The sequence below is a fragment of the Talaromyces amestolkiae genome (assembly GCF_001896365.1).
Source record: "Talaromyces amestolkiae strain CIB chromosome Unknown scaffold12.1, whole genome shotgun sequence".
Taxonomy (NCBI): domain Eukaryota; kingdom Fungi; phylum Ascomycota; class Eurotiomycetes; order Eurotiales; family Trichocomaceae; genus Talaromyces; species Talaromyces amestolkiae.
The window spans coordinates 657,168-671,201 of NW_024468048.1; the positions used below are offsets into that span (position 1 = coordinate 657,168).

Here is a 14,034-nt window from a genome sequence, read left to right on the forward strand (position 1 = left end):
TTATGGATTCTGTGATATACACTTCTATGACATGACTTGATTTAATTCTTATACCTTGATTGCTTTTTCGAATTCCGTGATATATCCTTTTTATGACATGACTTATTCTTATACCTTATGATGCACTTGCAATTTGACGGTTACCTGAACATTGACACATTAACATATGTACTTCTCCGACCCAAGCGGTCCTTGATACCAAAAGAATAAGTGCAGTGAAATCCACATCTATCAAACCAAAGAAAATTATTTTAATACATCTAATCGAGAAGAGAGATCGAACCAATTACACAATGATACATGACCATGGCAGCCAAAACAAAAAAAGACGAAAAATAACCGCACAATATACAAACACAGCACCTGAAAAAGCACTTCCAGTGATGCAAGTAAAGTAAATTTTCGATCGTGCGTGGAGTCGAATTGTAATATGAGCGAATCAACAGCGTTGAAGTGATTTCGTGTTTCATATCCCTCTGACCGATCATCCATCCTGCAAGAAATCGTGTGGTCGTATGGAAAGGGATAATCTTATAATATCATAGATTTCCCGCTCTTTACAGAGCAGCCTTTGGCTGTTCAGTACCAGCCGCACCGAGCGCAGCAGCAGCAGCGTTTGTGCCGGGAGTAAGCATCTACCCATCATCAATCAGCCCAACCCCCAACAAAACTTCATCCTGGAGGATCATTTGCGGGGAAAAAAGACAAACCTCATTAGCACCCCTCATCATTCCCTGCTCCCTCTCCATCTGCACATACTGCTCCTCCTCCGCAAACGCCAGCGCCCAGGGCACACCCAACAAGAATGCAGATGTCGAAATGACCCATAACGCTTTCCCGCTGAATGAGAATGTACTCTTTGTCGCGTCCGAGAGGCCTGCAATGGTGGCTGTGATGCGGCGGCGGGATTGAGGAGGAATAATGTCCTTGAGAGCGACGATGCGGTCGTACAGGGTTTCGTTGATGGGGTCGTAGGTTGAGTCTACTTCAGAGATTTCGGATTCTATCCCATCACACCACCAGAATTATTAGTATATTGCTTGCGAGATGAGATAGCGAGGTAGAGAGAAGGGTTACCGGTGTCGGTAAAGTCTTCATCGTCTTCGTTATCTGAGACGAGGAGAGCTTCCTTGGTTGGGATAGGCTTTTCGGTGGTGAAGTGTTCGTCTTCGACTTCGGTGAGTTTGACCATTTTGGCTGTTATTTATGGAGTTGGATATTAATAAAAGTGCGAAGAGTGAATTGATGTGGAGCGATGGATAGTGGTCTTTCAAGATGGTCTGCTGGTTGATGTTGATGTGGTTGAAAAGAGTGAAGCCAACTTTTTCCCGATTGCCCATCTTAGTCCGGAGTCACTGGACCAACCGCGGAGCTCAGAGACCCACTCGGCTTGGCATCTCAGTGATCTCACTCAGTATTCTTACAATTTGCACACTTTTATCCTTTCAATCTATATGATGAATGCTTATGATATATATTGTACAGTGCCTAGACAATCTATCACTACATAGAGAAGAGAATCAGACTTTCCATCCTACAACCGACCAAGCTTCCACTTTGAAATCCGATCTTGAATCTCGTCCCATGGGAATGCGCGCGGAGTATATCCTTCTAATTCACCTTCCTGAATGACGACCGTCGGCTTTCCAGTTCCCTTTCCAGGGTTAAACACCTGCCCACCAAACACCTGTTTCGCGACACGTCGCAGATCGTTTATCGTCAAGGAGTCAATGCGATCGCACATTTCCTTGACGCCAATCTTGCGTCCGTGGACTTGTACCTGGCGCCCGAGATCTTCCAGCTCGACCATGCGAGACTCGAGATTCATCAACAGCGACGACCGGAGTTGATTCTTGGCGCGGTTGACTTCAGGCATTTGTAGGGCTGAGAAGCCCTTGTCGAGGGTCAGGGCTTGGAGTTCGCGGCACATGACTTCCAGCATTTGTGGTGTGCGCGTTGGGCTACACGACGCCGAGATACCGAACAAGCCACTGTCAGTGTAGCTGTGGTTGAAAGCAATGCAACTCTCGACCCAGCCGTGTTGATTCAATACGTTGGTGTATAAGCGGGAGTACATGCCCTTTCCGGGCCCGCCGGCTGAGAATGAGCCTCCTCCGCCAAGCAGTGTTTGTAGAGTCGCGAGCGCGTAGATATCGGGAGAAGAGATGGGGAGAGCTTCGAATGCCAGGTGAATATGACTTAATCGAGGATGATTCGGGTTCGCAGGAGGAGGAATGGGCGGCAACGTCAAGTAACCACCAGTATAATGCGCGGTGCGGGAAAGATCGACAGAAGAAGGTTTCAGCAACGACGGGTCGAGAGCTTTCACAGTCGCGGTATCTGGAGCGGAAGAAGATAAATTTTTGAAAAAGGGAAGCTTCGACAGAATGTTTGGTTGCGACGTTCCGGCCTGAGCATTGGCTGTGACGTTCGCAGTCGGTGTGCTGAGATGAATTGTAGGCAACTCTCCTTCCTTCTCACCGGAAAGCGTAGATTCTACACCCTTGCCATGCAGTGCCGGCCCTTCGGCAGATTTCATATCCCCAAAGTACTGCTCCGTAAGCCGCACAGCATCCTCATGGGCAACACCTGCAAATGCAACGACTATTCTCTCAGGTCGGAAAAAAGCTGCTCGATATTTCTCCACCACCGCCTTGTTAATCTCCATCAACCTTTCCTGAGGACATAGCAACGGGTTGCCCAACGTATTATTCTTGAATCCAGCCATGTGCACGAGTTCCGGTAAAATGAGTTCCGGCTTATTCCAAATCTCATTAATCTCATACTCCGCCGTCAACAATTGCTGCTCAACTTCTTCTTCTGTAATCAGCGGATCACGAATCGTCTCTGCCAACAGGCCCAACGTCGTGGGCACCGTAGAATTAAAACTGGCAGATTGATACATCAGTGACTCTCGGGATGAGGCGCACTGTATATTCCCACCAAGCGACTCGAGTGCCTCTAGCATTTCGTCGGCGGAGCGCGATTTAGTGGATTTGAAGGCGAGACGGTCCATTATGTGGCTTACGCCGCGGATGCTGTCGTCTTCGTACCTCGAGCCGGCGTCGACGTACACTCCAACGCCGGAGAAGGGGCCGGGGAGGGATTCGCTGGCGACACGGATGCCATTTTTGAGAGTTGTGATTTGGTCGAAGTCGGCGGGGTCCTAAGTCATTAGTCTCTTGATCGTTCGATGTGAATTTTCAGTAAAATGTACCTGAGCTATCGTGGAAGCGCTTGCTAAACCTCTGGTACTGGCAGGCTGGCTGCGTATAATCGGACCGATGGATTGAGCGGTCCGCAGAGCCGCTCGACGCATACTGTATCACTGACCGGAGTATTAATAAGTGAGCGATAAGATGAGAGAACGTTTGTCGCGTGGTCCGGGTGGTGTTGACGCAGCAGTTGATATTTTTTGGGCCTGTTACGTTACGTCTTAGTCTGCCGGCTGCGGACCTCCCGGCGGAATTCCGGGAAACTTGCAGCTAGCCTAATTGGGACGACTTTATCATCATCTTAAACGACTCTATGTCTAGTTACTCTCGTTGGATCGTCGATGGGGAAAAAAACCCGAAATTATTATCAAGTAACATCTCTAGTGCTCTGCAGCCCATTTTTTATACCCGTCCAAACAAGCTGCATTAGCCACGCTCGCGGACGTTTTGATATTCAATCCGCAAAGTATCTGTTTCACGGCATTCTCAACCTTCTTCCCGTTCGAGGTCAACGGAATCTCATTGCCCGGACACACATCAATAATTCCTGGTACGTGTCGTGCACTGAGTTCCTTGCGAATAGCAGCTTGAATTCTAGCCACCAGATCCGGTGACATGGGCGGGATACCCCCTTCGACAGCTTCTGGGACGAGCTTGACAAAAAGAACGACAGTTTCGTCGGTATCAATCCCCTCACGCCTGCGTCCAATGCAGAGAGAATCCTCTATCTCTTGAGAAAAGTGCTTCAGAATCACATTATATATTTCGGCACTTCCAAAGCGGACTCCTGCTGGTTTAAGAACTCCATCACTGCGGCCAAGCATCGTCAGACCGCCGGTATCAGGATCGATCCGTACAAAATCGCCATGGTGCCAAACAGAAGGTCCAAAGACGTCGAAATAACTTTTCTTATATTTTGCTTCTCCTTCAGGACCAGGTGGCCAGAACATAACGGGCTGGGCGGGAAATGGTACAGTACAGACCAGGTCACCAGGCTCGTTTGATTTCGTTATATCATTGCCAGCATAGTCGTAAGCGGCTACAGCCATTCCAAGTCCTCGACATTGAATCTCGCCTCGGTATACAGGCGATATCGGACAGGAGGCGCCAAACAAAGATATGATATCAGTACCGCCAGTAATTGAACCGAGCATGACGTCGGGGTGGAAGGAGGAGTATATATATTCGAAAGTGGACGGTGCTAATGGCGCAGCGGTACTGAATATCGCCCTCAGCTTTTCCAGTTGCACTGGGCGGTTGGGATGCTTGCGCGGGTTTAATGAAGCCTGCTCGATCATTGATAGATACTTTGCAGATGTTCCAAAATGTGTGATACCGAGCTCCTCGATCAACCGGGCCATGGCCATCTCGCCCTTTCCACCTTCAACGTCGAAAGGTCGGAAAGGGCTTCCATCGTAGACGACAATGGTGGCACCACTCGCAAGCCCGGATACAAGCCAGTGCCACATCATCCAGGTGGTTGTAGTGTAATAAAATAAGCGATCACCAGGTTTGATATCGCTGTGTAAGACGTGTTCTTTCTTATGCTGCAAAAGTGTCCCTAGTGCGCCGTGGACGATAGGCTTAGGGGCACCGGTTGTTCCCGAAGAGTAGAGAATATAGACAGGATGATCGGGGTCTAAAGACTCGAATTTCAGAGGTGTTGTAGAGCCCTGCGCTTCGCGGACAAAGTCCTTGTACCGTGCGGCCAGTCCGCTTTGGGGCTTCACTTTCTCTAGATCAAGTTCAGCCGACTGTATAGCCTCTAATACCACGACATGCTCTAAGCATGGTAATTCTTTCACAATTTCTGCGACTTTTGGTTCGGTGCCGTGAACCTTGCCGTTGTAAAGAGAAGCGTCGTCTGCAAATAATATTCTCGGCTGTACCTGGCGGAGACGCTCAACAACCGCATGCACGCCGGTATCTGGGGAGATCGATGTCCAAAGAGCTCCAATAGACGTTGTGGCTAGCATCATCACGACAGCGTCGACATGATTGCCAACAAAGCCGCCAATGCGGTCACCCACTGTTATACCCTTTTGGCGCATAGCATTGGCACATACTCTGACACGCTCCCTCAGCTCTCGCCATGATACGAACTCGCGATCTGCCTCTGTGGCACCGATGATAGCAATTGCTTCGTCGCCTGGGCAATTTGCGGGAAAGAGAAGATTTTCGGCGAAGTTCAGACGGCTTCCCTCGAAGAAGTGCGGTCTGGGAAAGAGCAGTGAATTGGAGTCCAAAACCTAGATGGAGAGGTGTCAATTGCGCCCCATTTATCAACGAGTCTTTTCCTACCTTGGAATATGTTTTATGTGCTCTAACCCCTGTGTAATGCCAAACCTCCTCCCAGAAGTCAGCTGGTTGCGAGATACTCCATTGCCAAAGATCGTCGTAGTTCTTGAGCTTCAAGTTGTATTTTTGTCCAATATGAGTCTTGAATTTGAACATCTCAGTCCTCTCGGGCGCCGAGGGTCGCCATAGTTCTATGGCATCGAGATCGTCATTGATTGAAGAAGGCATTTTTGAAGATTGCCTCCTCACTTATTGTGGTGAGTACGTCTACGGCGTCGTGAGCTGTACGGTATGATGGAGAAAGACAAGTTAAGGACAGACTTGTTGGGGCGTTGATTTTGTCCCCCAGTCTACGAAGGAGCAGAAACCGCGGGGAATATCCGCGCTTTTTGGTCGGAATCCGTTACTGACCGTGTAGCTGTCCGCGCATTCATTCCGCACTCGTCTATGGTCGCACCAGTGAAAAGTAGTCTTCAGCCTACATGTACTACTTACTGTTTATTGCTGCTTTTTCTCGTCAAAAAGCAATATAGGGAATACACTGGATCGTTACTCGACCGGTGAATATCTGATTGGATAATTTCTACAATACATTTCTCCGGAACCTGACAGGGGCCTGGACCATACTGCGATGTACTACATCGTAGTATGAGCCAGTCTTTGTGGTGCTGCAACAGGCAACACCAGTACACTGACGCGATCACAGGCAGATGGTGATAGTCATCTTCTGCTGTTTGCGGCACCTTCGGATGGAATCGATGAACCGGGTGTATGAGGTCATTCTCCATTGCCGAAAAAACTTCAGGCTTGAAAGGCGCCAAGTGTTATCGATAATGGGATAATGATCGATTCTCACGTCGCTTCGGTGCGAGGGAAAAAACTTATCGACCGTTATCTTAGTGCTGTCTGGAGTAACTAACAAAAACTCATATGGATGATATCAAGCCCTTGAAGTTGGAGGCAAACGGCGAAGCTTGGTCGCCCCTGACTCCGGAGTCTGAGCGAGGCTGCCTGTATTAGGCTATCAGCGTGTCCGTATCGATAATCCAGGCTCTCGACTAGTCGTCGCGGTGATTGCTCGGCCTGATCAATAACCGTCCATTTTAGGCTTGGTTGGCGCACTAGGTCAGCCCAGCTGCGGCGGCGAGACGATCCAGGGGCAGCGACAGAATTTTTAAATTACTTACTTGTGTATTACATTTACTAATACCGTAACTTAGGTATTTTATCTCCATATAAGCATGTATGTGTACTGTCATTTGATACGAATAAATTAATTGTACCGTCACATACGTGGACCCAGCTCTCCGCTAGAGCCCGAACTAGCAGACTAATCTTACAATCATCGAACTTTGGTCTTTCCCAACGTCTCTCGGTTTCTCTGTCAACACCACCTCTCTGTCCTCGTGTCAGGAATACATCTTCTCTCCATAGCTCATCTTTTCCTTCGGCTCCCTGGGCGACACTTTGAAACATATCATTTGTTCAATTGCTGAGCGGCAAGGGTTGTTACGGTCGGGCGATTCTCTCCCCGCGCGCGCCCCTTTGACCGCTGCTCTGCGGCTTCGTCGGATGTACTTTGCTGCCCGGTTTTCCAAGGCTCGCCATTGTATGTCACTCTGTCTTGACGTTCTTCGACGTGATCGGGTTCTATATGAACATGTCGTTGTTCTAGCAGGATATTCTGAGGCAAGAACGACGCGCTGAAGAATTTGACTGACATTACCTTAATAGTCGCTTAGTTCTCGAGCATCGAACACGCCTCCTTCAATCCTTCAGGAGCAATTCAATGCGTGTATAACCTTTGGTACTGGTAAATCACAAGCCGCGATATAGTCTCCTTTATACAATTGTGCGACAAACAAGAAGTCTTGCGATGCCTCGTCGACTGTCGAATACCTTTTCAAGCAACTCCTCGCCATCGACCCCTTCATCCTCCACCGAGAAGGGCCTCAAAAGCTCAAGAACTAGCCGGCTGAGTCAATTTTTTTCGACTTCGCCAAAACCCAAGGCCGAGCCTCCAACCGCACACGCGACCCTTCTCGCAGCCAGCAAGTCGAGCGCTGTGAGCACCGGCGTGCCCATAGGTTCCGCGTCATTGTCTCTTCCCACAATCTCACTATCCACGGCAACTGCCGATAACCGCAATATGGATGAACCGCCAAAGACACTGTTTCAGCCTCCGTCCCAGGAAGAGACGAAGCGATTAGCGAAGCAGCATGCGCAATTCGCTCCGATCAGCCATCMAAGCCACAGATACACAAGTCGACMCCCTGGCGGGCCGTTTCCCGAGCCAGTAATGGACGAACCTCCGTATTATTACCTCTTGACTACATATATCAGTTATTTGATCCTGATTGCCTTTGGCCACGTTCGAGACTTTTTTGGCAAGCGATTCAAGGAAGAAAACTACCGCCACTTGAAATCACGAAACGGCTACGGCGCATTGAATAGCGACTTTGATAATTTCTACGTCCGTCGATTGAAATTGCGTATCAATGATTGTTTTGAACGTCCCGTGACGGGCGTTCCGGGTCGTTACATTACACTTATCGATCGTGCCACTGATGACTATAACCGACATTTCTACTTGACCGGCACGACTACAGATACATTGAACATGAGCTCTTACAACTATCTTGGATTCGCTCAATCGGAAGGTCCTTGCGCAGATGCTGTTGAGGAGAATCTTCGAAAGTATGGTATCAGCACAGTAAGTACCCGTGCTGAAGCCGGAACGTGTGATTTGCATGTGGAAGTGGAAGATCTCGTGGCCAAGTTCGTCGGAAAGGAGGCTTCGATGGTTTTTTCGATGGGTTTCGGGACAAACGCCAGTGTTTTTCCAGCTCTAGTCAGCAAAGGGTGTCTCATCATTTCGGACGAACTTAACCACGCCTCTATTAGATTCGGAGCTCGTCTATCAGGGGCTTCTATCGGCATGTTCAAGCACAACGATATGAAATCCTTAGAAGAGAAGCTCCGGGAAGCTATCTCCCAAGGTCAACCACGTACACACCGGCCATGGAAGAAAATCCTAGTTGTTGTGGAAGGACTTTACTCCATGGAAGGATCGATGTGCAATCTGCCAGGACTGATTGAGCTGAAACACAAATACAAATTCCACCTATTCATTGACGAGGCACATTCCATTGGTGCTGTCGGCCCCCATGGACGCGGCGTATGCGACTACTTCGGAGTTGACACCAAGGATGTTGATATTTTGATGGGAACACTCACCAAATCATTCGGTGCCAACGGCGGTTATATTGCAGCTGACAAGGCAATGATTGATGCTCTCCGGGCTTATAATGCAGGCGTTATCTTTGGAGAAGCACCCACGCCTCCAATTCTCACACAGATTCTGACATCTCTCCGCCTCATCAATGGAGATATCTGCCCAGGACAGGGAGAAGAGAGATTGCAACGATTGGCTTTCAACTCACGGTATCTCCGACTTGGTCTGAAGCGACTTGGATTTATTGTTTATGGACACGACGATTCGCCGATTATCCCTGTTCTCCTCTTCAACCCAGCCAAGATGCCCGCATTCTCTCACGAAATGCTCAAACGCAAAATCTCCGTGGTCATTGTCGGCTATCCCGCAACACCATTGGTTTCCTCCCGTGCGCGATTCTGTGTGTCGGCGGCCCACAACAAAGAAGACTTGGACCGCCTGCTCACTGCATGCGATGAAATCGGCAACGTCCTTCAACTCAAATTCTCCACCGGCATCGCCGGTGGTGCCCTCCCACCCGCCGATGGACTCAGCCCTGAAATGGAAAAGGAATACTACCAACGGCAACAACAGCGCCTCAACAACCCCAACGCCACAACCGTACCTCCCCGGTGGCGCATTGAGGACGTTGTCCGTCGCGGAGCTCAAGATACGAAGCGTCCATTAGTATAAACGAAGTACCATTGCAATGTGCTTCTTCATGTATAGAAAACCCTTACTTAATACTCGTTTGTCCGTGTATGTTTATATACCTCATCCCTGAACCCCATCAAGGCTGGCTGGCTAGCGTGTCCTTGGTTTTTTCTTTTTGTGTTATTCGACCAAAGACGTAATGGCCCAAGTCTGAACGAAGGACAGGATGGAAATTTATTAGATATGCAATGCATTAATATGACTTATAATAATGAAATGTACGGTCTAATTTATCCTGCTGTGTTCAATTGTAAAATAGGTATCCGCGTGTGGTGCGAAGGACAAGTAGATGAACTATCCACCAGATTGACTATACATGTTTAAGCTCTATGACTAACTTAGTTGGTTGAATAATTCGGAGAATATTTAAGTAGTGGCCCGATAAATGTGTAGATACACCGCACACGTCGCGAAAGAGGCTCAGTGCACCTCGGAATGGCTGACGTTAGCCATTTACCCTGACTACTTGCCCTAACATGTCAGCCATCAGCCATGATCCATCAACCAAGATATAAGTCGAACAATTTCCACATTCTCTCTCCTCAATGATCTGAAATTCGAATGAGATATCTTTCGACTGACTTATATTTGAGAAAAAAAAAAGATGTCAAAATCAATCCTCATAACAGGCTGCTCAGCTAACGGCATCGGGGCCTTTCTCGCCCTTTGCCTCTCAGCACAAAAAGAAAACCACCGCATCTTCGCAACATCACGCGACACTTCCAAAATCCCTGTCGAGCTCTGCGCACGTTCTAACGTGACTATCCTCGCGCTAGACGTCTCCTCCCCTTCGTCGGTAGCTGAAGCATCCACCTCCATTCGCGCCAGCGGCCATGGGTTAGACATTTTGATCAACAATGCCGGACTTCCGTATTCAATGCCCTTACTCGACGCAGACATAGCTTCTGCGCAGAGAGTGTATGATGTCAACATTTGGGGTGTAGTGCGGATAATCCAGACCTTTGCGGATATGATCATTGAGCGAAAGGGGAGGATTGTGAATGTAGGCTCAATTGGGGGTTTGGTGCATATACCTTGGAATTGTATTTTACCCCTACTCTATCCTCTTTTTTCTAGCTTTTTATATCTTGGTTGACTAATGGGGGCTGGTGGTGGGAAGCGGTATACGCCTCCTCCAAAGCAGCGCTTACAGTTCTCTCGGAAACGCTAAGGCACGAACTCTCGCCCTTTGGCGTGAGTGTTTTATGTCTCCAGGTCGGCGGCGTGGATACCAACTTCGACGCTCGCACTATCGCGTTCGAACTCCCGCAAAACTCGTATTATGTGCCTATACAGGATGATATAGCCGGCTGGGCGACGGGATCAATCAAACCCAAGGGCCAGTCTGGGGAAAGCTTTGCGGAGGCAGTGATGGATGATATATTAGGCAAAAACAAAAATGGATTGGTCTTTAGAGGCAGGTTTGCAAGGGAAGTGAGGGTTTTGGTGGATTGGTTTCCGGAATGGGTCGTTGTAAGTCCTATGCATAACATGCTCGTCGTTGGCATGTCAATTTGGATGTTGGGTTGCTGATTTTTTGGGTAGGATATGGTGATTAAGATGCAAAATCCAAGTCTGACTAGGCTTGCAAAATTGAGAGAAGTCTCGTGAAGCAGTAAGGCAGATTGTATCAATTGACATGGTTTTCATTCTCTTCTGGTGTTCACTTCTTCATGTCGTGTGAGAATGTTTATTTCAAGTGCTATCTTTGTCCCTGATAGATCACCAAGTACCCAAGTTACTTACCTAGGTGAGTATACATCAATTGCCTTACATATCCATTAATCTCAGACCGTCTCATTGTCGACCACAAATAACAGGTAGGTCATGTCGTCGGCTATTGACCCGAAAACCGACAGTCTAGGGTTTATCCACCAATCACCGCGCCGCCGATTGAAAGTTGGGGTAGTTAATCTATTAAGTTCGGCGAGACCTCCGAACGCACCTCTCTTATCTTTCTTTTGTTCTTTTCACGACATACCATTGCAATTGAGACACTGATACTTCTGCTGATACTGTCAATATTGTGTTCACAGGAATACACTCGCAATGGCCAAAGTATTTGATGCGGCTGAAGGTATGTTCTTGTCTTGAGAATGTTCCCCGCATTTGTTGTCCTCTGACAAAATCAACAGTCGCGAAACACAATACGCCCGAGAGTTGCTGGGTGATTCTCTACGGAAAGGTCTATGATGTATGCGCCAACAATCCTCTGAAGCAATTGGGATAGAGCTGACAACACAGGTCACCGACTTCATGTCCAGCCACCCCGGCGGAGTCAAGGTTATTCTTAGATTAGCCGGTACCGATGCCACCGAAGAATACGATCCCATCCACCCCCCGGGCACATTGGAAGAAAACCTGAAACCCGAAGCTCTTCTCGGAACCGTCGATCCAAAAACGCTCCCCAAACCCACCGCAGATGCACAACAACAATCATCAGAAGAAGACCAGGGCCCACCATCCATGGAAACACTCTTCAACCTCGACGAAATCGAACAAGTAGCCACAAAACAGGTTAGCCGCAAGGCATGGGGATATTACTACTCAGCTGGAGATGATTTGATTAGCAAAAACTTCAACCGCGAAGTGTACCGTTCCATCTTTCTGCGACCTCGCGTGTTTATCGATGTTGGCAAATGCGATTTGTCGACGACGATCATGGGGCATAAAGTCGGTCTGCCGATCTACATATCGCCAGCGGCAATGGCTCGGTTGGCGCATCCAGCTGGTGAAGCAGGTATTGCCGCGGCTTGTCGCGAATTTGGCGCTATGCAGATGATTTCCAACAACGCGTCCATGTCGCCTGAACAAATCGTTGAGAATGCCGCGCCCGATCAAGTCTTTGGATGGCAGCTATATGTCCAGGTGGAACGAAAGAAGAGTGAAGCGATGATTGCGCGAATCGAAAAACTCAAAGCTATCAAGTGCATCATCTTGACCCTCGATGCGCCGGTGCCCGGTAAACGAGAGGATGACATGCGCACCGACAACACGGCCAAAAAGTTGCCCGTTCCTTCTGGCAAAGTTGCAGAAGAAAAATCAGACACGCTACCGGACGGAACACCCGTGCCCAAGGATGGAGGCGGTGGCGTGGGCAAGCAATTGTTCGCTGGCACGGCTTATGATCTTACCTGGAAGGAGACTTTGCAGTGGCTTACAAAGACTACCAGTCTGCCTATTATTCTGAAGGGATTACAGACGCATGAAGATGCGTATATTGCGTCGTTGTATGCTCCGCAGGTGAGAGGTATTATACTGTCGAATCACGGTGGCCGTGCACTTGATACTGCGCCGCCAGCTGTGCATACCCTGCTCGAAATCCGCAAGTACTGTCCTGAAGTGTTTGATAAGATTGAGGTACTTGTTGATGGCGGTATTCGACGAGGCACTGATGTAGTGAAGGCGTTGTGTCTGGGTGCCAGGGCCGTGGGTATCGGTCGACCAGCGTTGTGGGGACTTGGTGCTGGAGGTATTGAGGGTGTTCACAGGACGTTGGAAAGTAAGATCGCACCTGTCCCTGCGATAGAAAATGGAAGCTGACATTTATAGTTCTGGCGGATGAGACCAAGACGTGCATGCAATTACTGGGCGTCGAGAAGATTTCAGATCTTGGCCCTGAATACGTAAGCTTCTCTGTTCATACGACCTTACTTGAGCAAGGTGCTGACAACTTGCAGATCAACTCGAGAATAGTCGAGCAACAAATCTACGACGGTCCCTCCGGACTCGCAAAAGCGCTTCGTGCTAGACTCTAGACTATTGCCGGCTCTCATTCTGTTTTGTCTACATTGAGCGTTACTGTACAAATGCTTTGCATATACAAATATCATTGAATATATCTAGGTTGATTGAACAGCAAAATATAGACATATTAATTAATCAATAAATCAACAACCCAAGCATAACACCCTCCACGACAACACTCGCCCCAGACACAAAATCACTCGCAGGACTAGCCAAAAGTAACAACGTGTCGCAGATCACTCGGATCCCCCCATCTCCCTGCCGGATTCCTCTGTATGATGAGATCATTATATCCCCGATCAAGCACCAGCGTCATCGTCATCGGGGTCGTAAACTACCTATCCACAATCAGCCTTGCTGCTTGTCGTAGTATATGCTTTACTAATAGAATTAGGGGAGAGTCGGTCCCTTAGTATTGGAGACAGAATCTTCGCGTAGACATCTCGCATATGACCATTACTGCCTAGAGAGATGGGCGTTCCCAAGGATGGAGTAACTGTTGATCACTTCCATTCCTCGACGAGACGGAAATCTAATAAATACATATACACGACTCGCCATTACTCGTACTCCTTTTCTATGGTCATTTGACCGTCTCGAAGCTATCTATTCAAATGGCTCCAAGCTATTCACAATGGAGCCACCCCGACATGCTCATCATCAATCCGCCGACAAATTGTACTTCCCATGTCCTCCGTCAATTTCACCTCATATCAGCAACTTTCACTCTAATCCGGAGAAACGAATCTAACTCAGGGACCTTTTTGAACTGTTCCAAATGGTCATTCCGGACGCTGCTGCCCAACGAGTCCTGTTCGTACCACTTGCCATTTTGGACTTCGTGAA

The 14,034-nt window shown here is 48.4% G+C and overlaps 4 protein-coding genes across 4 annotated transcripts; 1 reads left to right on the forward strand and 3 right to left on the reverse strand.

Annotated features, from left to right (window-relative positions):
• Positions 1-557: 557 nt before the first annotated feature.
• On the reverse strand, positions 558-1,192 carry BHQ10_006544 (uncharacterized protein; the record flags this gene model as incomplete). The annotated part of the gene is made up of 3 exons (XM_040879142.1): positions 558-635; positions 711-1,003; positions 1,078-1,192. The coding sequence occupies 3 exons, from the start codon at positions 1,190-1,192 to the stop codon at positions 558-560; spliced, it is 486 nt and encodes a 161-aa protein (XP_040735048.1).
• Positions 1,193-1,534: 342 nt separating this feature from the next.
• BHQ10_006545 (uncharacterized protein) lies at positions 1,535-3,319 on the reverse strand (the record flags this gene model as incomplete). Its single annotated transcript, XM_040879143.1, has 2 exons — positions 1,535-3,166; positions 3,218-3,319. The coding sequence occupies 2 exons, from the start codon at positions 3,317-3,319 to the stop codon at positions 1,535-1,537; spliced, it is 1,734 nt and encodes a 577-aa protein (XP_040735049.1).
• A 276-nt stretch (positions 3,320-3,595) lies between these two features.
• On the reverse strand, positions 3,596-5,741 carry BHQ10_006546 (uncharacterized protein; the record flags this gene model as incomplete). The annotated part of the gene is made up of 2 exons (XM_040879144.1): positions 3,596-5,464; positions 5,517-5,741. 2 exons carry the CDS (start codon positions 5,739-5,741, stop codon positions 3,596-3,598), a joined length of 2,094 nt encoding a protein of 697 aa, XP_040735050.1.
• A 1,648-nt stretch (positions 5,742-7,389) lies between these two features.
• Positions 7,390-13,199, forward strand: BHQ10_006547 (uncharacterized protein; the record flags this gene model as incomplete). Its single annotated transcript, XM_040879145.1, has 8 exons — positions 7,390-9,382; positions 10,080-10,444; positions 10,519-10,862; positions 11,478-11,518; positions 11,577-11,635; positions 11,686-12,943; positions 12,994-13,067; positions 13,122-13,199. The coding sequence occupies 8 exons, from the start codon at positions 7,390-7,392 to the stop codon at positions 13,197-13,199; spliced, it is 4,212 nt and encodes a 1,403-aa protein (XP_040735051.1).
• Positions 13,200-14,034: the final 835 nt, after the last annotated feature.